The sequence below is a fragment of the Mobula hypostoma genome, chromosome 16, assembly GCF_963921235.1.
Source record: "Mobula hypostoma chromosome 16, sMobHyp1.1, whole genome shotgun sequence".
NCBI classification, from domain to species: Eukaryota; Metazoa; Chordata; class Chondrichthyes; order Myliobatiformes; family Myliobatidae; genus Mobula; species Mobula hypostoma.
The window spans coordinates 13,155,676-13,183,415 of record NC_086112.1 but is presented as its reverse complement, the minus strand read 5'-3'; the positions used below and the strand labels follow the sequence as shown (position 1 = coordinate 13,183,415).

The 27,740-nt window shown below is 42.3% G+C and overlaps 1 protein-coding gene across 1 annotated transcript in view; it reads left to right on the top strand.

Moving 5' to 3' along the window:
- The window catches only part of ssbp2b (single stranded DNA binding protein 2b), a 371,929-nt gene that overhangs the window by 25,711 nt on the left and 318,478 nt on the right, over positions 1-27,740 (top strand). Inside the window, exons 2-4 of the mRNA XM_063068536.1 lie at positions 13,051-13,357; positions 15,020-15,218; positions 20,880-21,269. Of these exons, the coding sequence (XP_062924606.1) occupies positions 21,214-21,269 (56 nt within the window). The 5' untranslated portion in view covers positions 13,051-13,357; positions 15,020-15,218; positions 20,880-21,213. The remainder of the gene's footprint in view (positions 1-13,050; positions 13,358-15,019; positions 15,219-20,879; positions 21,270-27,740) is intronic.

Sequence of the window (27,740 nt, the reverse complement as noted above, 5' to 3'; positions counted from 1 at the left end):
GGAACATGAGGGAGATCCTCTGAATGAAGAGGATGCTGAGAGTGTGGTGAGAGGATGGAGAGGGTGGTGAGGGTGGTGAGAGGGTGGAGAGAGTGGGGAGAGTGTAGTGAGAGTGAGAGGGTGTTGAGAGGGTGGAGAGGGTGGTGAGAGTGTGGTGAGAGTGTGGTGAGGGTGAGAGGGTGGAGAGAGTGGTGAGGGTGGCAAGAGGGTGGTGAGGGTGGTGAGAGCGTGGTGAAACTGGCCCAAATTGGCCCAATGAAATTAGCCAAAGTTTCATGAAAACTTCTGAGGTTGAAGTACGCAGGTGTTTCCAATGAGTGGAGAGTCGCAAAGCTGCAGCACCAGTCAGCATCCTGGGGTGGGTACTCAGAGTCTGCACAGCACAACTGTCTTTACAGACATTTTTAATCTCTCCCTCTCCCAGTGTAGAGTGCCCTCCTGCTTCAAAACATCCACCATTGTTCCTGTACCTGAAAAGGCCAAGGTAACATGTCTGAACGACTGGCATCCTGTCACACTCACCTCAGTAATAAGCAAATTCTTTCAGAGGCTGGCCAAGGACTACATCTGCAGCATGCTATCATCCACACTGGACCCTCTACAATTCGCCTACTGACACAACCGATCAACAGATGATGCAACAGACACAGCTCTACGCACCGTCCTTACACATCTGGAGAAGAAGGATGCTTATGTGAGACTGCTGTTCTTGGACTACTGTTCAGTATTCAACACCATAATTCCTTCCAGGCTTGACAAGAAGCTCAGAGACCTTGGCCTTCAACCTGCCTTGTGTAGCTGGATCCTGGACTTCCTGTCAGATTGCCAGCAGGTGGTTAAGAGTGGGCTCCCTCACCTCTGTCCCGTTGACTCTCAACACAGCTGCCCCTCAGGGCTGTGTCCTAACCCCCCTCCTTTACTCTCTGTATACCTATTACTGTGTCACCACCCACAGCTCCAATCTGCTAATTAAATTTGCTGACAACACTACATTGATTGGCCTAATCTCAAATAATAATGAGGCAGCCTACAGAGAAGAAGGCATCGCCCTGACATAGTTGTGTCAAGAAAACAACCTCTCCCTCAATGTCGCAAAAACAAAGGAGCTGGTTGTGGACTACAGGAGGAATGGAGACAGACTAACCCCTGTTGACATCAATGGATCTGGGGTAGAGAGGGTGAACAGCTTTAAGTTCCTTGGCATACACAACACAAAGGATCTCACGTGGTCTGTACATACCGGCTGTGTGGTGAAAAAGGCACAACAGTGCTTCTTTCACCTCAGACGGCTGAGGAAGTTTGATATGGGCCCCAGTTCCTAAGAACCTTCTACAGGGGCACAATTGAGAGCATCCTGATTGGCTGCATCACTGCCTGGTATGGGAACTGTACTTCCCTCAATCGCAGGACTCTGCAGAGAGTGGTACGGACAGCCCAGTACATCTGTAGATGTGAACTTCCCACTATTCAGGACATTTACAAACTCAAGTGCATAAATAGGGCCCATAGGATCATTGGGGACCTGTCACCCAAACCACAAACTGTTCCAGTTGCTACCATCCCGGAAATGGTACCACAGCATAAAAGCCAGGACCAACAGGCTCTGGGACAACTTCCTCCACCAGTCCATTAGATTGATTAACTCATGCTGATACAATTGTATTTCTATGTTATATTGACTGTCCTGTTATACATACTATTTATTATAAATTATTATAAATTGCACATTGCATGTTTAGATGGAGATGTAACGTAAAGATTTTTACTGCTCATGTATATGAAGGATGCAAGTAATGAAGTCAATTCAATTCAAGTTATGGGAGCAGAATTAAGCTATTTGGCCCATCGAGTCCGCTCCACCATTTCATCATGGCTGATCCATTTTCGCTCTCAGACCCAATCTCCTGCCTTCTCCCTGTATTCCTTCATGCCCTGACTAATTAAGAATCTGTCAACTTCTGCCTTAAATATACCCAATGACTTGGCCTCCACAGCCACCCGTGACAACGAATTCCACAGATTCAACAAATTCTGCATGATCCTTCTGCTCTTGCCATCTCAATTTATAGATGGAGTTTGCACTGTGCCTAGATACAGTCATGGGTTTAGAGAGAATATGGCCAAGAATGCATTCTGAAGGTGCGCTTGTGTTGATTGTCAGCGAGGAGAGACATTTCCCAAGAGAAAAAATTAGTCATTTCATCTCCATTTTAAATGGACAAGTCCATTCTTTTTAAGCAGTGGCCACTATTTCCAGATTCTCCCACAAAAGGAAAGATTCTGTCCATCTGTATCCTGTTATTCCTCTCACGATCTTATTCATTGCAATCGAGTTACCCCTCTACTGGATATAAGCCCAGCCAGTCCTTGCTTTCTTCATGAGACAACCTGCCCAGTCTCAACATTAGCCTCATCAGCATTTTTGAACTGATTCAAGTGTATAAATATCCTTCCTTAAATAAGAAAACCAATAGAGTAATCAATACTCTAGATGCCACCTCACCATTCCCCTGTCTAACTAAGCACAATCATTACTTTGTATTCAGTTGTACAAACAATTAATTCTGTTGGCTTTCACAATTACGTACTGTACCAGCAGAGCGGTGAATCATAGATGAGGACAATTATGTCTGCCTCCATGTCAGAGCTCCGTGACCTCACACCATAAAGCTTATATTCTTCTATTTTATGTCAAAGTAGACCATTTCACGTTTTCCCACATTATAAACCAATTACCACATCTTTGACCACTTAAAACTTCCTTATGCTCTCTCCACACCTTTAAGGATTAAGGATTAAAGAATTTTATTTGCCTCATGTATATCAAAACATACAGTGCAATGTGTTGCTTGTGTCAAATCAAATCTGCAAGGATACGCTGAGGGCAGCCCACAAGTATCGCCATGCTTACAGTGCTAACTTACTAACCCGAACCTATTACAGCTTTGGAATGCAGGAGAACATTAGCCCTACTGCAATTTGCCTATCGCCACAATAGGTCTATGGCCGATGCAATCTCAATGGCTCTTCATATGGCCTTGGGTCAACTGGACAGTACAAATATCTATGTCAGGATGCTCTTTATTGACTACAGCTCGGAATTTAGCACAATCATTCCTACAGTTCTGATTGAAAATCTCCAAACCCTGAGCGTCTGTAACTGGACCTTGACTTCTTATCTGGAAGACCACAATCTGTGTGGAAATAACATCTCCACCTCGCTGACAATCAACACAGTCACAACTCATGGAGGTGTGCTTAGCCCACTGCTCTGTCCTCTCTACATCCATATCTGTGTGGCTAGGCACAGCTCAAAAGCATTCTATAAGTTTGCTAATGACACAACTAATGTTAGCAGAATTTCAGATGGTGACGAGGTGGCATACAGGAGTGAGATATACCAGCTGGTTGAGTGATGTCGCAGCAACAACCTTGCACTCAATGTGATTAAGACCAAAGAACTGATTATGGATTTCAGAAAGGGCAAGATGAGGGAACACACACCAGACCTCACAGAGGGATCAGAAGTGGAGAGAGTGAGCAGTTTCAAGTTCCTGGGTATCAGTATCTCTGAAGATCTATCTCGGGCCCAACATATCAATGCAGCTACAAAGAAAGCACAACAGTGACTATATTTCATTAGGAGTGTGAGGAGATTTAGTATGTCGCCAAAGACACTCAAAAATTTCTAGAGATGTACTGTGGAGAGCATTCTAACTGGCTGCATCACCATCTGGTATGGGTGGGGGGGCTACTGTACAGGATCGAAATAAGCTACATACAGAGAGTTGTAAATTTAATCAATTCCATAATGGGCACTAGCCTGCATAGTATCCAGGACATCTTCAAGGAGCGATGCCTCAAAAAGGTGGCATCCATCATTAAGGACTCCCACATTACCCAGGTCAAGCTGTGTTCTCACTGCTACCATCGGGAAGGAGGTACAGAAACCTGAAGGCACATGCACAACATTGCTTCCCCTCTGCCATCTGATTTCTGAATGGGCATTGAGCCCATGAACATAACCTTATTTTTTTATGTTTATTTCTGCACTCTTATTTAATTTATATATATATATATACACACACTTACAGGAATTCACATTTTTTTCTATTATTATGTATTGCCGTGTACTGCGACTGCAAAGACAATAAATTTCATGATATATGCCAGTGATACTAAACCTGAATCTGATTCTGAAAACAGGAGCACCCAGAGGAAACTGAAATGGTCATGGGGAATACGACAAACTCTTTACAGACAATGGCAGAAATCAAACCCCAATCGCATAGCTGATGCTGTAATAGCTTTCTGCTAACTGCTGTGCTACCACACACTCACTTTCTTCCCCTACCTTTGTGTCATTGAGGTAATAAGGAACTATATCTTTGGTACTTTCATCCAAGGCACTTATAGACTGTAAATTGCAAAACAGCAAGGCCGCTCCACCATTCATTAAACTTGGTAGCCAGAAAAGGATCCATTTGTATTTACTCTCTATTTCCTGTTAATTCTATCCATACTTTTATCCATGAATCCACGAATCATTAACCCATACTAATATGTTACCTCTAGCATCATAAGTCTTTATAATAACCTCTGCTTCAGCACTTTCTGAAAATCACGCATCTTCTGGAAATCACACACCAGTTTTGCAAAAACCTGATCATACATATATATTTTTTTTTACAAAACATACCTACAGACTCCTCTTACATTCTTTTTTGTGGGCCAATGATTAGTTGCATTTTCTTGTTACAATGATGGCTTCATTTTCTACAGAGTATTAGCTCAGCTGGTGGGCGTCTACCGTGTACTGTCATGTAACAATAGAAAGTCATGTCCTGCTTTGGCTTAAATGTAGAGAAAGTACCTGAGTTATAGGGAAATATTGAAAAGATTAAGACTTTCTTGCCTGGAGTGTAGAAGAATGAGGGGAGATTTGACAGAGGTATACAAAATTATAAGGGATATAGATAGGGTAAATGCAAGCAGGCTTTGTCCACTGAGGCTGGACAAGACTAGAACTAGAGTTCATGGGTTAAGTGCAAAAGGTGAATTATTTAAGGGGAAAATGAGGGGAAATTTCACTCAGAGAGTGGTGAGACAGTGGAATGAGCTGCTAGCGGAAGTGGTGGATGCAGCCTCAAGTTCAAAATTTAAGAGAAGTTTGGATGAGCACATGGATGGGAGGGCTATGGTCCAGGTGAGGATCGATTAGACTAGATAGAACAATAGTTTGGCATGGACTGGGTGGGCTGCAAGGCCTGCTTTTCTTCTGTACTGCTCTATGATTCGATACACAAGTCATACTCTCCCTCAGGCTTTTGTATATCAAAACAGGAAGAACAATGAAATAATGAATGTGTTTGACAGCTGCAATGTAATAAAAATGTGGAACAAATTCATGTTGGACTAAATTTTTATGTATTAGAACGTCTGTCGCAGAGCTTTGTTGGAAGTTTATTTGATGGAAGAGCAGATTGAGTTATTGAGTGTCAAAGTCAATGTGCTCAATTCAAAGCTTCACTACTTAGCAGTTATTAATTTTAATGATCACAATATTGGGAATGGCTGTCTGTGCATCTGATTGTCTGCTATTTTTGTTTGCAAATGTCTAGACTGGAAGCTCTAACTTGTGAAATGTATTTCATTCTTTGTTACGAAAGCAAAAGGGAACTTACGTTTTTGTGTTCTCTCTGACCACAGGAGTGATACCAGAGAATCAGAAGGTAGAAGGGTAATAGGAATATTCCTATGTATTATAGACCAATGAGTCTTACACTCAGAGGCCATTTTATTATGTACACCTGCTTGTTAATGCAAATATCTGATCAGCCAATTATGTGGCAGCAACCCCAATGCAAAAAAGCATGCAGGCATGGTGAAGATGTTCAGTTGTTGCTCAGACCAAAATTAGAATGGAGAAGAAATGTGATCTCTAAGTGACTTTAATCGTGAAATTATTGTTGGTGCCAGATGGGATGGTTTGATTATCTCAGAAACTGCTGATCCCCTGGGACTTTCATGCATAATAGTCTCCAGGGTTTACAAAGAATTGTGTGAAAATCAAAAGTCATCTAGTGAGCAGCAGTCTGGGAGTGAGGACAGAGGAGAATGGCTATTCTGACTGAAACTGACCAGGAAGTGACCGTACCTCAAATAACTGCGTCTTATAACAGTGGTGTGCAGAAGAACATCTCTGAATGCACAACACATCAAATATAACACCTTTAGTCCTGTATTCACCTTTTCCAATTTTGGCTGCCTTTTATATTGCAACTCATCCTGTTGACTGCAATATTGCTCTGTCATCAACCTCTCCAAGCTAGGAGTCTCACTACACATTGCCTCTATTTGTAAGCCAACTGCCTCACCTTCAGCACTACCACTCTGGTCCCCATCCCCCTGCCAAATTGGTTTAAACCCACCTGAACAACTCTAGCCAAACTGCCTGCAAGGTATAATGGACCCCTCGGTTTTGGGTGTAACCCATCCATTTTGTACAGGTCATGCCTTCCTCAGAAGAGATCCCAATGATCCATAAATCTGAAATCCTGCCCACTGCACAAGTTCCTCAGCTGAGCATTCACCTGCTATACCATCCTATTCTTAACCCCAGTGGCACATGGCACAGCCAGCAATCCAGAGATTTCTACCCCGGAAGTCCTGTTTCTCAGCTTTCTACCAAAGCTTCCTAAAATCTCTCTTCAGGACCTCCTCACTTTGTCTACCTGCATTATTGGTGCCAATATGTACCATGACTTCTGGCTGCTTACCCTAACCCTTGAGAATGCCATGGACATGATCTGAGAGGTCCCTGATCCTGGCACCAGGGAGGTAACGTACCAGCTGGGCATTTCTATTGTGCTCACAGAGCCTCATTCTGTTCTCTGACTAAGGGATCTCCTGTCAACACTGCAGTCCTCTTCACTGCTCTGCTCTTCTGAGCCACTGCACCAGACTCAGTGCCAGAGACCCAGTTACTGCAGCTGACCCCGGTAGATGGTCAGCCTCACCAGTATCTAAAGTTATATACTTATTATTGAGGGGAACGGCCACACGTGTACTCTGCACTGGCTGTGCATTTCCCCTCTTCTTCCTGATAGCTATCCAATTACCTGTCTCCTGCAACTTAGGGGTAACTACCTCCCTGTAGCTCCTGTCTATCACCTCCTCATTCTCGTGTGTGAGTTGAAGGTCATCAAACTGCAGCTCCAGTTCCTTAATATGTTCTCTCAGGAAATGCATCTTGGTGCACCTGGTGCACGCGTATTTACCTGGGAGACTGGAGGGAGAGACAGTAACTTACAAGACAATTTATCTCACCCCAACCTGCTCTCATCCAAGCCTGATGAGCCAAAGCCACTCAAAAGATTGGCACATTCAATAGAATGGCTGCTTCACTTGCACTTGATGTATTCCTGTTGTTCCTTTCTAATGAATCCCTCTTTCTGATTGGTCACCTAACTGAGAGAACCTGCTGTGAAGCTCTGCCTTCAAAATCTTGGATCCCCCTGCCCCAATTAAAAAATAGTTCTTTTTACACACCCCTAGTGTGGATTGCCCAACTCAGAGAAAACTGGCTTGAAGCTTTGTTTTTTCAAAATCCTGAAATCCCCTTTGTTTGCTGATGAAAACTTGATACAGTGTGAATATATTGTGCATATATTTTGAAGTATTGTACTTGAGGTTCTTAAGAGTTCATTGATCAGCTGGTGAAGCAAACTAATTACAAATTTAATACATAAATTGGAACATTATGGAAATAAGTGCCAGGTATGTGTGTTTTCCGTAAACAGATTGTACATAACCAGTGAACCCCATCTTTGTTTTTCCATTGTCCAGTATCAGATATGCTGAAACAGCAAATTTTACATTCAGGTCCAAACCAAGTATAACCTTAACCTTCACCCAATAGTAAGGGAATGCAATGTTACCATAATTTAAATTTTAAACTTGCTTCTCATTCAGATAAACTTGAAATCCCATGGTGATGTAATGATGCAGCTCTATAAAACTCTGGTTAGGCCACACTTGGAGTACTGTGTCCAGTTCTGGTCGCCTCACTATAGGAAGGATGTGGAAGCATTGGAAAGGGTACAGAGGAGATTTACCAGGATGGTGCCTGGTTTAGAGAGTATGCATTATGATCAGAGATTAAGGGAGCTAGGGCTTTACTCTTTGGAGAGAAGGAGGATGAGAGGAGACATGATAGAGGTGTACAAGATAATAAGAGGAATAGGTAGAGTGGATAGCCAGTGCCTCTTCCCCAGGGCACCACTGCTCAATACAAGAGGACATAGCTTTAAGGTAAGGGGTGGGAAGTTCAAGGGGGGTATTAGAGGAAGGTTTTTTACTCAGAGAGTGGTTGGTGCGTGGAATGCACTGCCTGAGTTAGTGGTGGAGGCAGATACACTAGTGAAGTTTAAGAGACTACTAGACAGGTATATGGAGGAATTTAAGGTGGGGGCTTATATGGGATGCAGGGTTTGAGGGTCGGCACAACATTGTGGGCCAAAGGGCCTGTACTGTGCTGTACTATTCTATGTTCTATGTTCTATGTATTATTTAAAGATGAGTATAGATTGCTCCAGGCATCAATGCCAAAACTTTTTTGCCTAAATAATTCCTTTTAAAAAAATCCATGTTGTTTGTTGCATCTGGGAACATTAAATCTAATTTTAAACACAGAAATTGATTAACCTCGAGAATTCTGAGCTGCATGTGCCCAACAAATCAATATTGAAAAATCATTGTGTGCGCTACCCACCCTGCACACTGCCTTTTCCAGAAGCTCTCTTCTGGAAGTGCTATAGAGCAATTAAAACAAGAACTTCACACCATTTTAAATGTTCCTTCCCCCAGGCATTTAATCTGACCCACCATTCTAGTTACACTCCCCACCCCCTCTATCTATTACTGCACTGCTTTGCACCTTAAACTACTTTTTATAATGCTGTTTACATTGTAAATACATACTAGTATTTACATACACTTTACTCTATATCTGTGCTTTTAACCTCTAATTTATTTTATATTTCTTCAAATTGTTAGATGTTTTGGGGTTTTTTTTTGCATGTCATGCTAACACACCATAGCAAATTCCTAATACACGTTAATGTATATTAAAGTTCAAAGTGCTGAGAAGTGTGAAGGCTGGTTCAGGACCTTGATGTTTGTTGGGTAGTAACTGTGCCTGAACCCAGTGGGGTGGGACTTAATGCTCCTGTACCTCCTCCTTGATGGCAGCAGCAGGTAGAGAGCATTGCCTGGATGGTGGGAGTCCGGGAAATGGCAGGTGAAGTTAATCCTCGCTCTTATGATTTTTCCCCAATCTCTCTTAAGTGCTCATGTTTGAGAGAAGGATATTTTAATGTTGGAGCTGCAGAGGTGGAAATCCTGGCCTATCAAATTATGAAAATTAAATCAATGATAATTTTTGGGCTGGAGGTGGAAAAAATATCCACAGAAAATTGATTCACTAATGTCAACTGGAGGGGGGGAGCCCCTCTGGTCTAAATACAGCTCCTTTTCTGCATGACAAAGATGACATTTAATGTCCCCAGGCTAACTGAGGATGGGCAATAACCGCTGCTTTGACAAGCCAGTCCACACTTGGTCTTTTACTAAACCGGTTGTAGAAACCGAAAGGAATGACTACTGAATATATTCTGTAAAATGTCTTCTACTGTATCAACTCATGAGTAGTTCTGGAATTTCTAAGGGAAAAACTATTTCTGATTGATGTAAGTAAGTACATCTGTGGATCTGGTGAAAAGCATCACTGTGAAAACAGTTCTAACACTCCTACTACATGCATGGGGTGCCCAGGGCTGTGTAGCGCTTCTGGTGAATGAGCTTGTCATGTTCGTTCTGGGCCAGCTCACTCACCTTTGGGCCCCAGCAGACACTCAGCTCTCACCTGTGGCTCCAGGTAGCTGTTTGAATTTGACAGTGGCCACTGCTGGATGCACCATTTTGACAGCTGGGCTAAACCAGGTGAGGGCAGCTGGTGGGTCTCATACCTCAGTGAGATAGGGACATGCCTTTCCTGGCATGCAAAGTCAGATCTGGTGGACTGGGCAGATGAGATCGAGACTGAGTTCCAACTGCCAAGAAGAGACACAGAAGACATGGTCATCCACTGAGACCAAGAAAGATCCCAATTGTGAGGCATTTTCAGACCATTAGACCTGGATGTCCAAGGTCGAGAGTGGAACTGCCCGACTACAATAGCTTTTCCACTTTAAAAACTCTCCCACCCAGGTTTCCTGTCATTGTTGGACATGACGGACTACCAAAACTACATGTATGGTTGATTTCCTTATTGTCGCAATCTGAGCCACAAAGATACTCATTAAAGTTGATTAAACTCAGGGCCTAAAGAGCTCTCTATCAGGTTTCTTGGGAAGGAGGAGGTAGCAAGAATGGGCGCCATGGCAACATAGTGGCTAGTGCAACGCCATCACAGCTCGGGGGCGTTGGAGTTTGAAGTTCATTTCCAGCGGCATCTGTAAAGAGTTAGTACCTTCTCCCCCCATCCAAGAGGGTTTCCTCTGCGTGCTCCAGTTTCCTTCCACATTCCTAAGTAGGTTATTTGGACATTATAAATTGTCCTGTGATTAGGCTAGGGTTAAATTGGTGGGTTTCTGAATGGCATAGCTCGATGGGCAAGAAGAGGAAGTTTTGTGCTGCATCTCTAAATAAAAAAAAATGAAAATAAATCAAAATAACCTGATGGAGATTGTTACAGATTACTTTCAGTCAGTATGGCTTTGTGTGGAGGAAATCCCATTTTACTAATTTACAAGATCATAAAAACATAGGAGCAGAATTAGGCCATTCAGCCCTTTGAGCCTGTTCTGCCATTCTATCATGCCAGATTTATTATCCCTCTCAACCCCGTTCTCTTGCTTTCTTCCCATAACCTTTGACACCCTTATTAATCAGGAACCTATCTGCAGTGTATTTATTATTTCAGTAATATTTGAGAAATATTATCTATATATTGATTAGGCATTCTTTGTTTGTTTACAGAATTAATTGCAGGTTATATGTAAGAAGTATGTGAATGGCATACGTCATTTCGCCACTGCGTCATATGTGAGTACCCCACTAAAGAAAAACTAAGTGCACAAGCATTTTGGGCTCTTGTTTTTCCTTTAGATTAGTTTCCGGAGTGGCGATGAGGAAATTTAAAAATGAACCCAAGGAAACTACCTACCTGTTGAAGCGCAGCAGAGTTTTTCTTCGGAAGGGGTGGGGAAGAGACATTCCAGTTAAAAAAAAGAGCGCAGCGCGTGTTTCTTCGGAAGGGGAGAGAGACATGCGAGTTTAAAAAAAAGGCAGAAGATTACCAAAATTCACATGTTCATAAACAGCTGAGTTCAGCATTTTGTATGTGTTGCTCTGGATTTCAGTATCCGCAGAATCTCTTGTGTTTTTGTTTTGCTGTTATTGTTTTAGACCATAAGATAAAGGAACAGAATTACAGTGCCTATAAAAAATATTTACTCCTCTTGGAAGTTTTCATGTTTTATTGTTTTACAACATTGAATCACAGTGGATTTAATCTGGCTTTTTTTGACATTGATCAACAGAAAAAGACTCTTTCGTGTCAAAGTGAAAACAAATCGATCTAAATTTACAATAATTATTTTACACAAAATAATTGATTGTATAATTACTGACCTCTTTCAAGTCAGTATTTAGTAGCTGTAACTTTGGTAACAATTACAGTCATGAGTCTGTGTGGACAGACCTCTATCAGCTTTGCACATCTGGACATTGCAATTCTTCCCCATTCTTCTTTACCAAAACTGCTCAAACTCTGTCAGATTGTATGGGGATTGTGTGTGAACAGACCTTCTCATGTCCAGCCACAAATTCTCAATTGGACTGAGGTCTGGACTCTGACTTGGCCACTCCAGGACATTAACTTTGTTGTTTTTAAACCATTCCTGTGTAGCTTTGGCTTTATGCTTGAGGTTATTGTCTTGCTGGAAAACAAATCTTCTCCCAAGTTGCAGTTCTCTTGCAGACTGCATCAGGTTTTCCTCCAGGATTTCCCTGTATTTTGCTGCATTCATTTAACCCTCCACCTTCACAAGCCTTCCAGGACCTGCTGCAGTGAAGCATCCCCACAGCATGATGCAGCCATCACCATGCTTCATGGTAGGGATGGTGTGTTTTTGATGATGTGTGCTGTTTGGCTTATGCCAAACACAGCATTTAGTCTGATGGCCAAAAAGCTCAAGTTTTGTTTTATCAGACCATAGAATGTTCTTCCATATGCTTCTGACTTCAGAGTCTCCCATATGCTTTCTGGCAAACTCTAGCCAAGATTTTTTCGACAGTGGCTTTCTCTTTGCCACTTTCCCATAAAGCTGCGACTGGTGAAGCACCCGGGCAACAATTGTTGTATGCGCAGTCTCTCCCATCTCAGCCACTGAAGCTTAAGCTTGTACTGTAACTCCTCCAGAGTCGTCGTAGGTCTCTTGGTGGTCTCCCTCACTAGTCTCCTTCTTGCATGGTCACTCAGTATTTTGAGGATGGCCTGTTCTAGGTAGATTTACAGCTGTTACATACTCTTTCCTTTTCTTGATGATTAACTTAACTGTATTCCAAGAGATATTCAGTGACTTGGAAATTTTCTTGTATTCATCTCCTGAATTGTGCTTTTCAATAACCCTTTCGCAGAGTTGCTTGGAGTGTTCTTTTGGCTTTTTGGTGTATTTTTGCTGATACAGGTGTATTTTTACTACAATCTATTGAAACACATTGATTGCACACAGGTCTCAATTTAACAAATTATTTGACTTCTAAAACCAATTGGTTGCACCAGTGGTGGTTTGGTGTGCCATATTAAAGAGAATGAATACTTATGCAATCTATTATTTTGTGTTTTACATTTGTGTAACACCCTGGTTCAGATTTTTACTGCTATGTTGTAGGTATTTCATTTTATTATATCTGTAAGAGCAGTCTGTTCTGCTTTCAACCTGTTTGGGTTTGAGTTGAGATAAGGAGCTTTGTTGTTCAATTTAGGAATGTGGTATCAGCCAATCAAGATGGTGGAATTGGAAAAAAATTTGTCGACAATGCTGGACGGGGAGGATTTTGTGAGGGACACTGGTGTGGGTCGAGGTCTTTTTGGCGGGAGCTGGGAGAAGACAGGAGGGAAGATGGCTGAGGATGTTGTCCCTGTTGTACAAGGAGCTTTGTGCAGATGAATGGCTTCAAGGTGGAAGGACCAATATTCACGTAGGAGATGGATTTCGAGTGACATTTGGAAGGTGATGTGTGCTTTCACGGATATTGAGGGTCCAGTGTGTGAGTTACAGACAACTTCAAGGTGAGCTCCAACTTGTGTGCCCATTTGACTGTTTAATTACAATGGGCCCTTTTTGTTTTTTACTTTCCTTTAATAACTCTTTGGTTAAATTAACATTCATAAATATGCTTTCTTTATAACCCTACGTAGGGTACAGTCTGTTATTTCTTGCCGACGGGCAAATGCAGAGGGCAGTAAATCACACAGCATTCACACAACCCGGGCTTTGGGGGTTTGAGACATCCCAACCTCACGGGTTTGGTGGGACCAAAGTCGTATGAACCCTAGACATACGGAGCCTGGGGAAGGTGGTTTCCTCGCCGCGGAATCCAGTGGCTGTTAGCAAGGTGCTAATGAGCCTCATTTCCAGAATCACCCAGTAAAAAGGGGTTTCATTTGTAATTAATGTAAATCATTTTGTAGAGATCTGTTTTCACTTTGACACGAAAGTTTTTTTCTGTTGATCAGTGTCGGAAAAAAGCCAAATTAAATCCACTGTGTTCAATGTTGTAAAACAATAAAACATGAAAATTTCCAAGGGGGGTGGGGGGAATACTTTTTATTGGCACTGTATGTCATTCAGCCCATTGAGTCTGCTCTGTCATTCCATCATGGCTGATTTATTATAGCCCTCAATCCCATTCTTCTGCCTTCTCCCCGTAACCTGTGCAGTGCGCCCCTCACCAACCCATGCCAGATGGTGATGCGACCAATTAGAGTGCTCTCCACCATATATCTGTAGAAATTTTTGAGTGTTTTTGGAGACATACCAAATCTTCTCAAACTCCTAATGAAATATAGCCACAGTTGTGCCTCCTTTGTAGCAGCATCAATATGTTGGGCCCAGATTAGATTCTCAGAGATACTGACACTAGGGAACTTGAAATTTATCACTCTCTCCGCTTCTATGAGGACTTGTATGGTTTCCCTTGTCTTACCCTTTTTAAAGTCAACAACCAGTTCTCTGATTTTACTGATGTTGAGTGCAAGATTGTTGCTACGACATCACTCAACTAGCTGGTATATCTCACTCCTGTACACCCTCTCGTCATCATCTGAAATTTTGCCAACAACAGTTGTATCATCAGCCAATTTATAGATGGCATTTAGACAATAGACAATAGACAATAGGTGCAGGAGTAGGCCATTCAGCCCTTTGAGCCAGCACCACCATTCACTGTGATCATGGCTGATCATCCACAATCAGTACCCTTTTCCTGCCTTCTCCCCATATCCCTTCACTCCACTATCTTTAAGAGCTCTATCTAACTCTTTCTTGAAAGAATCCAGAGAATTGGCCTCCACTACCTTCTCAAGCAGAGGATTCCACAGAACCACAACCCTCTGTGTGAAAAAGTTTTTCCTCAACTCTGTTCTAAATCGTCTACCCCTTATTTGAGCTGTGCCTAGCCGCACAGTCATGGGTGTGGAGAGTGTAGAGTAGTGGGCTAAGCACACATCCCTCAGGTGTGCCAGTGTTGATTGTCAGTGAGGTGGAGATGTTATTTTCAATCTGCACAGATTGTGGTCTTCCAGTTAGGAGGATGAGGATCCAGTTTCAGAGGAAGGTACAGAGGCCCAGGTACTGGAAGTTTTCGATCAGAACTGTAGGAAAGATTATGTTAAATGCTGAGCTGTAGTCAACAAATAGCATTCTGACATAGGTATTTTTGTATTGTACAGGTCATCCAAGGCTGTGTGAAGGACCATTGAGACCGCATCCACTGTGGACCTATTGTGGCAGTAGGCAAATTGCAGTGGGTCCAGGTCCTCGCTGAGACAAGAGTTGATTCTAGCCATAAACAACCTCTCAAAGCACTTCATCACAGTAGAAGTGCCACTGGGCAACAGTCATTAAGGCCGCTCGCCTTGCTGTCCTTAGGTACTGGTATAATTATTGCCCTTCTGAAGCAGGTGGGAACTTCCAAATGTAGCAGTGAGAGATTGAAAGTATCTTTGAACACACCCATCAGTTGGTTGGCAGAGGATTCAGAGCCCTACCGGGTACTCCATCGGGCCTGTTGCCTTACGAAGCTTCACTCTCTTGAAGGAAAGCCTGATGTTAGCCTCTGAGACAGAGACCACAGGGTCACCAGCACTGCAGGGATCCTCACAGAGGCATTCCTTACCATCGACTGAATCTGCAAGTTAACCTTTAGGGAATCCTGCACAAGGAATCCCATGTCCCTTTGCACCTCCGATCTTTGAATTTTTTGCCCATTTAGAAAATTGTCCACTCTTTTGTTCCTTCTACCAAAGGACATGGCCATACAATTCCTTACACTATATTCCATCTGCCACTTCTTTGCTCATTCTCCCAATCGGTCTAAATCCTTTTGCAGACTCCCTGCTTCCTCAACACTACCTGCCTCTCCACCTATTCTTGTGTCTACAGACTTGTCCTCAACTCCATTGCTGATGACATATAACGTGAAAAGAAGCTGTCCCAGTACCAACCCCTGTGGAACACCACTTTGGTTTGGCAGCCGACCAAAGTAAGCCCTCTTTATTCCCACTATCTGACTCCCTCCAGTCATCTAATCTTCTATTCATGCTAGTATCTTTTCTGTAATACCATGGGCTCTTATAAGACCATAAAATATAGGAGCAGAATTAGGCCATTTGGCCCATTGAGAGTCTGCTCTGCCATTTCATCATGGCTGATCCAGTTTTCCTCCCAGCCCCAATCTCCTGCCTTCTCCCTGTATCCCTTCATGCCCTGGCCAATCAAGAATCTATCAACCTTTGCCTTAAATATACATGAAGACTTGGCCTCCACAGCTGCCTGTGGCAAGGAATTCCACAGATTCACCACTCTCTGGCTAAAGAAATTCCTCCTCATCTCCATTCTGAAAGGATATCTCTCTTATTCTGAGGCTGTGTCCTCTTGTCTTAGACTCTCCCACCATAGGAAACATCCTCTTCATATCTGCTCTTTCAAGGCCTTTCACCATTCAATACACTTCAATGAGGTCAGCCCTCATTCTTTTGAATTCTAGTGGATACAGGCCCAGAGCCATGAAACACTCAATCCTGAATTCATTTTCGTGAACCTCCTTTGAAGCCTCTCCATTTTCAGCACATCCTTTCTAAGATAAGGGGCCCAAAACTGTTCACAATACTCCAGCAAATGGGGCCTTATCAGTGCTTTATAATGTCTCAACATTATATCCTTGCTTTTATATTCTAGTCCTCTTGAAATGATTGCTAACATTGCATTTGCCTTCCTCACCACAGACTCAACCTGCAAATTAACCTTTAGGGAATCCTGCACAGGGACTCTCAAGTCCTTTTGCACCTCATTTTTTTTTTTGTATTTTCTCCCCATTTAGAAAATGGTCAACCCTTTCATTTATTCTACCAAAGTGCATGACCAAATAATTTCCGGCACTGTATTCCATCTCCCATTTCTTTGCCCATTCTCCCAATCTCTCTAAGTCCTTCTGTAGCCCCTCTGTTTCCTCAGAACTACTTGTCTCTCTACCTATTGTCTGCAAACCTTGCAACAAAGCCATCAATTCCATCACCCAAATCATCTTGTTCAGCAGCCTCACATACGGTACCCTTGTCAATGGGCATCTGAACATCCAAGTAAATAACATCCACTGACTCTCCTTTGTCTATCTTGCCTGTTATTTCCTCAAAGAATTCAAACATGTTTTGTCAGGCCAAGATTTCCCCTTAAGGGAACTTGCTTTATTATGTGCTTCCAAGTACTTTGAAACCTCATCCTTTATAATGGTCTCAAACATCTTCCCAACCACTGAAGATGGGCTAACTGGCCTATATATTCCTGATATAATTATAGATCAAATGGAACTTTGGGCAACGCTGTAGTAGGTGGAACTTAATCCTGACAAGGTGAAGATGATACACTTTGTCAAGTCAAATAGCAGTAGAGAATACACGATAAATGGTAGCTTGCTAAGGAATGGTGATGACCAGAGGAACCCTGAGAACAGAAGTGGATAAGGCACTGAAAAAGACATAAGGCATGCTTGGCTTTGTTGGCAGGTTCAGACAGTACAAGTATTATGTCACTATGTTGCAACTTTACAAAAGACTGGTTTGTCCACACTTGGAGTATGGTGTGGAGTTCTGATTGCTACGCTCAGCAGGAATGTGATTGCCCAGGAGAAAATGCAGAGGAGATTCACTAGGATGTTGCCTAGATTGGAGGACATCAGTTCAGGGGCGAATTTGGACTCACTGAATTTTCTATCCCTGGAGTGAACGAGGCTGAGGGTTTATAAAATCATAGACTGATAGAATCCTTTCCCCATGGTAGAGATGCCAAAACAAGAGGGCATAGATCAAAGGAGAAAATCAGGAGTTTTAAAGAGGATTTTAGAGGAAAGTTCTTTTTCCACAGGGAGGGGTTGCTAACTGGATATTTGCCGCCAGAAGGGGTAATGTAATCAGATGCAATCATGATGCTTAAGAGACATTTCGGTAGATACTTAAATTGGCAAGGAATAGACTGAAGCAGACCTAATGTGGGCAAATGGGATTCGTGTAGATAGGTGTTAATTCAGCAGGGAAGTAGTGGGTAGAAGCGTCTGTTCTGTGCGGTACAACTCTGACCCGAGAATATTCCTCAGGAGTGTTTGTAACTGTTGGATGAATTTGGTGATTAAATAAAATATAAATAATTGTCATCTTCTATTCCTACCTCAGGAAAATTCACTTGGTTTCTCATTGTAAAGCAGTATGCAAATTTTCTCTCCTGAAATTACTTGAGTTTTTTTTGTGTAGAATTTTTTTTCTAAAAGAAACCAAAAGAATCAATAATTTTCTTTTTTTTTTAAAAAAAAATTTATGGAATTTTGTTAAACGTTTTTTTTGGAAATCTACCCGTAAGAAACCTGGAAATTTATACAAATAATTATTATTATTTCAGTTGAGATGCTTTTGACATTTTTCATGTGGTATCTTACTTTGAATAAGAAGTAGATACTGTACATTTTCACAAGGAAAGCGGATTCAAATGGATTCAAAATCTCAATTCCTCTGTCTCTGCCGCATTTGCTCTCAGGATAGACCTTTCATTCCAGAATGAAGGAGGTGTACTTCTCCTTCAAAGAAGGGGGCTTCCCTTCCTTCACCATCAACGCTGCCCTCAACTGCATATCTTCCATTTTGCGCACGTTTGCCCTCACCCCATCCTCCCTCCACCCTACCAGGGATAGGGTTCCTCTTTTTCTCGCCTACCACCCCACCAGCCTCCACGCCCAGCACATAATTCTCCGTAACTTCCCCCACCTCCAACAGGATCCCACAAGCAAACACATATTCCCCCCACTTCCACTTTCCACAGGGATCGCCCTCTATGCGACTCCCTTGTCCATTCGTTCAACCCCACTGATCTCCCTCCTGGCACTTACCCTTGCAAGCAGAACAAGTGCCACACCTGCCCCTACACCTCCTCCCTCATTACCATTCAGGGCCCCAGATAGTCCTTCCAGGTGAGGCGACACTTCACCTGTCAGTCTGTTGGGGTCATATACTGTGTCAGGTGCTCCCGGTGTGGCCTCCTGCATATTGGTGAGACCCATCACGGATTGGGAGACCACTTTGCTGAACACCTATGCTCTTTTCGCCAGATAAAGCGGGATCTCCCAGCAGGCACTCATTTTAATTCCACTTCCCATTCCCATTCCGACATGTCAGTCCATGGCCTCCTCTACTGTCACATTCAGGTTGGAGGAACAACACCTTATATTCCCTCTGGGTAGCCTCCAACCTGATGGCATGAACATCGATTTCCCAAACTTCCAGTAATGCCCCCCTCACTCTCCTTCATCATTCCCCATTCTCATTCCCCTCTCTCACCTTATCTCCTTACCTACCTATCACCTCCCTCTGGTGCTCCTCTCCCTTTTCTTTATTCCATGGCCTTCTGTCCTTTCCTATCCGATTCCCCCTTCTCCAGCCCTGAATATCTTTTACCAATCAACTTCCTAGCTCTTTGCTTCACCCCTCCCCCAACTCCCAGTCACCTTGAGTTTCTTCCTCCCCTCCCCCCACTTCCAAACTCTGATTCCTCGTGTCTTTCTTCTCCAGTCCTGCTGAAGGGTCTTGGTCCAAAACATCAACTGTTTACTCTTTTCCATAGACCCTCCCTGACCTGCTGAGTTCCTCCAGCATTTTGTGTGTGTTGCTTGGATTTCCAGCATCTGCAGATTTTCTCTTGTTTGTTAAAATCCAGGTTTACCAACTTGTTTGAGTTCTCTAATGATCTAACTGTATTGAGTAGGATGTTGAATGTGATGGTCTTGTAAAACTCCTTAAAGATAGTAAGATAACTTAAAGTTATTCCAGAAAAGGTATTCTGGATTTTTGGAATAAAAGTAAACCACCCACCCTTTGTAAACCATGCTTAAAAATTGATAAAGATGAGGAAGTCAGCAGATGCTTGAAATCCAAAGCAACACACACACAAAGTGCTGGAGGAACTCAGCAGGTCAGGCAGCACCTATGGAGGGGAATAAACAGTCAACATTTCGGGTCGAGACCCCTCATCAGGACCGGAAAGGAAGGGGGAATGAATAAGGAGTTTTAGCAAGTACCAAGACGTTTGATGGAAGGTATATGTAGTTGGTGATGGACAATAAATTATGCCATTCCCCAAAACCTCCTGACCAAGAACAGCTGAAAGGTAAAGTGAATAATGTCAATTATTGCACCATTTTGTTTGGATCATTCTGCATACATTGAGAGAATCATAATCAGCTATATTATCACTGACATGTGTCCTGAAAATTGTTCTGTAGCAGCCAGTACAGGTTAAGACATGAAAATTACTGCAAGTTACAAATAAATAAATAATGTAGAAGCTGAATAGTGAGGTTGTGTCTGGACGGTTCATAAACCTAGTGGTAGAGGGGAAGAAGCTGGTAAATGCAGCCCGGTCCATCTCAATCACAGCTATCCCCACCACTGAGCACATTTACAAGGAGGTGCTGCTACCAGCAGTATCCATCAACAGGGACCCCCACCACCCAGGCCGTGCTCTCTTATCACGTCGACCATCAGGAAGAAGATAGGTCCCACACCACCAGGTTCAGGAACAGTTATTACCCTTCAACCATCCGGCTCCTGAACCAGTGTGGATAACTTCACTTACCTCAACTCTGAACTGATTCCACAACCTATAGACTCGCTTTCAAGGACTCCACAACTGGGTTCTCAGTATTATTTACTTTTTATTCACACACTTTATCTTCTTTTGTATATTTGTTGCTTATTGATCTGTATTATTTATAGTTTTTAATAAATTCTATTTTATTTCTTTATTTTCCTGTAAATGCCTTCAAGAAAATAAATCTCAGAGAGTACGCAGAAACATATACGTACTTGATCATAAATTTACTTTGACTATGATCCTAAAACGTTGTTTTAATGCACATGCGAAGTAAAATAACCGGAAACATTACCTCTTTTTTTCTCTTTCCACAGATAGTATCTAACCTGCTGATAGCTTCCAGCATTTTTTTGTTTTTTTATTTCAGATTTCCAGCATTTTTTTGTTTTTTTATTTCAGATTTCCAGCATCTGCATGGTTCCAGCGGATCCTGGTTACGGATCCAGTCCAGGTTTTCCGTGGCGCCCAGACGGGAGTTGGAGCCTTTCAACGGAACAGCCGGGCCTTCTTTTTTCAAAAATCCGAACCTGGACGGTTTCAAATCCCCCCCGACCAGAGGCAGCCACTCACCCGACCAATCGTGCCTGCCCATCACCCAGTTGCCATGGCGAAGGGGCGGCCTCGGCTCCGGCGCCCGCCAATGGCGGCGGGCCGTGGCGGCGTCGCCATGGTGACGGGGTTGTCCCCGGGACCTGATGGCTTGACAGGTGCGTGACAATCCAGCTCTTCAAGCATGTACGCCAAAGGCAAGAGTAGCACTGTACCTTCTGACAGCCAAGCCAGGGAAAAGTAAGTTTGCCTCAGCTTTTACGGGGAAACCGAGCCCGGATTCAACTCCGGCGGCTCCGCGATGCTATAGCGAGGTGTCAAACTCCGCACGGTGTCACAACATGAAGTTCACCCAGTTGACTCAGGACAAGAAGTCGCTGCTCTTCTCTTGACACCGGGCTGCAGTTTGGGGAGAGGGGTCAGAGGGGTACTGCTCCCTTAAAAAGTGTTCTTTATTGACTGGATGGTTTAAAACAGACTTCAGCTGCACCGGTTTCCTGGGGCTCGTTGTGTGGTGGCACTCTGTGGGAAGTCAGGGAGAAGGGGCTGAGGTGCAGCGTGAACTTAGCCCAGAAAAATGATACCAAGGTGCTGGAAAGCACAAAGCAAAACACAGGCAAAAAAAAAATGCTTGAGGGAATAGGCATGAGCAATAAGTGCTTCGTTCCGTGCCGTAATTGCATCCTGTACCCCAAAAGATATACTAGTTATAGTCCTGCAGTAGGTAGATTGGTGATACAAGCAATAGTGGCGATTGGAAGGAAAGTTTGGAAAATGCATGGTTTAAATGTTTTCCAGAGTATCACTGTCCCGAGTTGGTGCACAATTAGTAGTTAGTGCCTCTCTACTTGGTCGCCGTTTACAAACTGCTGCTCTGTGAAATGTAAAAGTCATGTTGCTGTTGCGACGAGTAATAAAACACTCAAAGCTGTACGCTCTATTTTTACATATTTTTGCTAATTTGGCATAGGAAGACTTGTACGTATTTCTGCCGAGGCAAAGCGCAGGATGCCCCCGAGTACAGCGAGTCGCAGTTTGCCTTGGGCTTGAATCGTAACTTTAAGAATTTCATAAATGCGCCTCTAGTAATTGGCAAACAATACCGGGATTTCTGAACGAGTGAGCGAGCAGCCGAGTGTAAGTTGCATGGAGTCTCTCCTGTGCCGTGTTACAGCACGCTGCTTTGGGGATAACCGTGCACGAAGATACCAAGTCAGTGTAATCTGCCATCTGTAACTTTTCAAATTAAAATGCACAATACCATTTGCTTTAAATTAGTCATCCCAATTGCATTCAGCTATCTGTTGAAAATAAGAACAGATATACGTTATTGTTTTCCACTGCAACCGAATCTTAAGGTAGCAATACTTTAAATTAAGAACAGCTCAACTTTGCAAAAAGTAATAGTGTAATTTGTTGCGGGTATTTGAGGGGATGATTTCTTTTTGGAAAGGAAGGAACATGAACTTTTTTTTGTCTTTTGTAGTTTATGTATACACTTTTCTACGCTTGTAGTTTTTGCTGCTTCTAAGAACTGTAGAGAAACAACCCATTTTTGCATGAGGATGTAGACGTTGCTCTTAATTAGGGTTGTTTGTGTTGACTGCTTCTTATTTGCCTATTTTTGAAGCACAATATCGAATAAAACAATCTCCTAAATAAAAGGGCGCCAACGGCAGTAAATACTAAGGTATAGTGACTGCATTTAAGTTTTTGAAGAGTACCCTTTTAAATGAAAATGTACATAATTATTCAATGAACAGTTTTTCTCTTTACAGCTCCATTATTTGTTGAAAGTTGATTGTGAAACAGAAAATGTGTTTTTGAAAATCTGCTTGTTTATTAGTATATATGCTGTTTGAAATGAACATCTATTAAAGCCTTAAAGAAAACATAACTATGTTTAATTTTCTTTAGGCCTGTGTTTGAAAACTGATATGATGTGGTTTCTCACAATAACCATATCTCAATCACAAACTTAACATGTGAAGGGAAAATCAGACATACTTTAAGTACTTTGATAGCTCTGGATTATATTTACCTAAGACGAGCACTCCTTTAACATAGCTGAAATATTAATTAAGATTCACTTTTGAAAGCAGAAATGAAAAAGAAACTTACTAGATCGTGAAAGAAGTGAAATCCTTACCTTAAATTAATTTGTACACAAGAATAAATTAGCATTTGTAAACAAGGGAGTCCTGGATATTTGATTGCAAGGCTGGCTGTTGGGTGTAGAGATGATACTGCAGTTCTGACAACAGAATGTTGTATTTTAGAGCTCTGTTGTCATGAATGCATAACCTGCCGCCTAAAAATGAGGACATCACCAGTTGACTTCACTGTTACTCTGTCATGGAGGCTGAATTAACAGTACCTGCAGCAGCCAGTATCTTTCATGTGTTTCTGTGCATTAGCTCGACAAGGTGTTTCATTGGGCTTATGTCTCTGGACTTTGGTGCTAAATTTATAATTTTATGGAAGGAAAGTCTCTGTTCTGTTACATTGTGAAGGAGGCACATCTTTCTTTTCAAAGTTAGTAAGAACTGTAGTAACAAACTAGGAAACGGAAGATACTTCTACTTTGGAAAGACAATCTTATAAGTTAAATCGTTTGCAGTAACAGATTCTGCAGATGCTGGAAACCCAGAGAGACAAGACTTCTTACCTCAGCAGGTAGCATCTATGGAAAGGAATAAAGTCCCTTAGTAGTTTGTATCTGTAACACGTTTATAAACACTGTTCCCAAGTTACTGAGTTAATCCTCAATGCATTAAAAGATACTAGGACAAGAAGGATTCTTGATCATAAGTTTTATCATGTGGACTGATTGGAAGAACTCTAGAACAGATTTCTGTGGGATTCTCACTGAATTGTAAAATTCCAGTTCAGTGGCATTGGAGTAGGATGTTGTCTTCATCAGATCTGCCAATTAAGTGTCATTTGACTGAAATACTTATTACCCAGTGATACCTGCAGAGTGTGTCATTGGGCTGGTCCGATTTCAGAATGTTTATTTACATATCCATTAACATTATAAACAGTATATTGACTGGTTGCATCAAAGCCTGGTATGGAAACAATGTCCTTGCGTGGAAAATCCTGCTATAAGTCGTGGATATGGCCCAGTCCATCACAGGTAAAGCTCTCCCCACCACAGAGCACATCTACACAGAGCCCTGTTGCAGGAAAGCAGCGTCCATCATCGGGGACCCCAACCACCCAGGCCATGCTCTCTTCTCGCTGCTGCCATCATGAAGAAGGTATGGGAGCCTCGGGACCCACACCACCAGGTTCAGGAACAGTTATTACCCCCCCAACCATGAGGCTCTTGAACAAAAAGGGATAACTTCACTCAACTTCACTTGCCCTATCACTGAACTGTTCCCACAACCCAAGGACTCACTTTCAAGGGCTTCTCATCTCATGTTCACAGTATTAATTGTTCATTTGTTTATTTTTTTCTTCCTGTTCGTTGTCTTTTGCAGCCTGCTTGTACGCCCTGTTGGTGCAGACTTTCATTGATTCTGTTATAGTTATTAGATTTATTGAGCATTCCTGCAAGAAAATGAATCTCAGGGTTGTATATGGTGACATGTATGTATGTTCTTTGATATTCAAATTTCAAAGTAAATTTATTAAGTTCCTAACACTTGTAAATGTTAATCGCAAATAAAGTTGATCCTTAATCAATGAAATGTGATATTACTCTTGATTTGAATCATAGTTCCAAAAGAAATACTTGCTTGCTTAAGACCATCAACCTTACTGAGGCATAGGCTGCTGATAGCAGCTGGCTAGGGTCCTCAAGGTCTTTGCAGCTTCTGTTGGTGTTTCTGTCGCTCTGGGTTTTTATGTAATGGGGTCTCTAGTCCCATGCCAAACCCTCCTCCTCCTCACAGCTGGGCCAGGGACCCTCCATGGAGGTGTTTCCAAAAGAAATGCTGGTAGTAAAACAGAAAACGCTGGCTCCGGCAAGATGTGCAGGGAGAGGATTGGTGTTAACATTTCACGTTGAACTGACCTATGATGAAAGGTTAATCATACTTCCCTCTCCACAGGTCCTGCCTGATCCACTGAGTATTTCCTGGGTTTTCTGTTCCTGTTTACAAATTTAAGCATGTAGTTTTGTTTTTGCTGCTAGTACTTACAGTTTAACAACCTGTAATGCTACATATATCTCTATTAAAGTAGATGAACGGTAACTATATTTGCAATGGTTCAACCCGTTGGCCCAAGTGATACTACAACAGAACTCTTTATAATGACAGAGAAATAACTGGCCATCAATAAATGGACAACATTTAACGTTGACAGTCTGGCATTCTTCTGTCCACTATTTCAACACAGTCATTGGATGTATTCCTTTTAAGTCTATCAATAAAATCGCACCTAGTGGAATTTTGTGAATGAGTGAAGCATTTCTTCACCCACCACCAGCAGAGAGTTTGGAAGTAAAAAGTATACACTATGAATTCTTTCAACCAGCATTAGGTGCAGCCTTGGAGATTATTGTGAAATACAGAAAAAAAGACATGGCTTTCTTGTTTAGAGCCATAGAGCACTGCAGCACAGGACAGGCCCCGTGTCAAACTACTGCCCTTTCTAATCCCATTGACCTGCACCTGGACCATAGTCCTCCATACCCCTACCATCCATGTACTTTTCTAAACTTCTCTTGATTAAATCTGCATTCTCCACTTCCACTACAGCTCCTTCCACAGTCACACCACCCTCAGATTGAAGACTGTGCACCTCAAGGATGTATGCTTAATCCACTGCCCTGTCCTCTCTGCACCCGTGACTGTGTGGCTAGGCACAACTCAAATACCAGATATAAATTTGCCAATGACTCAACTATTATTGGCAGAATTTCAGATGGTGATGAGGAGGTGTACAGGAGTGAGGTACAGGAGCTGGTTGAGTGGTGGTGAAATAACGACCTTACACTCAACATGAGTAAGACCAAGGAATTGACTGTGGACTTCAGGAATGGGAAAGCAAGGCAACACACCTCTTCTCATCGAGGGATTAACAGTGGAAAGGGTGATCGGTGTCAAAATCTCTTGAAGATCTATCCTGGGCTCAACATATTGATACAATACAATTACCAAGAAGGCATGACAACACCTATATTTCATTAGGAGTTTGAGGAGACTTAGTATGTCACCAAAAACTCATGCAAAGATCTGCAGATGTACCTTGGAGAACATTTTAACTGATTGCATCACCATCTGGTATAGAGGGGCAACTGCATAGGACTGGAAAAGGCTTCAGAAAGTTGTAAACTCAGTGAGCTCTATCACGGGCACTAGCCTCCCTAGCGTCGAAGACATTTTCAGAAGGTGATGCCTCAAAAAGACGGCATCCATTATTAAGGACCCCCATCACCCAGGACATACCGTCTTGTCATTGCTACCATCAAGGAGGAGATACAAGAGCTTGAAGACACACACTCAACGTCGCAGAAATAGCTTCTTCCCCACCATAATAAGATTTCTTGAATGGACAATGAATCCGTGAACACTCAATCACTTTTTTTTTTCTTTGCTCTGTTTTTGCACGATTTACTTAATTCAATCTATTTGCTTTTATATATCATCTATATTTTAATGTACTAGTACTACAAAACAACATATTTCATGACGCATGCCAGTGATAAGAGGTCTGATTCTGATTCCCACTCAGGCTCCCCTTAATTGTTTCACCTTTCAACTTTAACCTCTGACCTCTAGTTCTAGTTCCACCTTTTCAAATTGCATAAAATTGTTAGTATCTTTTAGCCATTGACATGAACAGTTTTCCATTTAAATGTGTGCCATGATTTGGTATAGGTAAATATGCTTGGAAAATGAACAGGAAGTAACGTGAATGCTTCTGGAAGTTCCAAATAATCTGTAATGTAAATGGCTTGCATATTGTGTTACTGAAATCCTGCAGTGCTCAATTTAAAATATTACAAGAATGGAGGCAACTTGCATAATTGGTTGTTGTAGTAAAGGAACCTTCGTAAGACTTTGGAACCAAGTTCCACTCTACATTGTTTCGTTAAATATGAAAGTGTGTGCAATGATCATGGTTCTAGGGCAGACTGCCTTTATGACCCTAGTGGGTGCAGTCATGATACTGCTTCATTATGTCGTAGATTCATAGAGCATGCAGCACAGAAACAGGTTTTGCTTAAATATTTCACCTTTCACACCTAACCTACAAGCTCTAGTTTGAGTCTCACCCAGAGTGAGGGGAAAAAGCCTGCTTGCATTAACCCTATCTATTCCCTTCATAATTTTGTACACCTCTGTCAATCTCCTCTCAATCTTCTACGTTCTAGGGATTAAAGTCCTAACCTATTAAACCTTTTCCTACAACTCAGGTCCTCACGTCCCAGTAACATTCTTGTATTTTTTTTTTCTGTACTCTGTCAATCTTATTGATTTCCTTCTAGGATGTTTGAAGAATTAAAAAGTGTAGTTGAAAGGTGAGTTATTTCAACATGGAAATAGACTTTTCGGCAAGTTCCCTATTTAAGCTAGTCCCATTTTCCTGTGTTTGGATCATATCCTACCAAAATCTATCTGTCTATCTATTCATTGTAATTCAGCCATACTGCCCATCAATCCCCGATTTAATCGTAGGCTAATCATGGGACAAGGTACACTGACCAACTAACCTAACAACTGGTCCGTCTTTGGACTGTGGGAGGGAACTGGA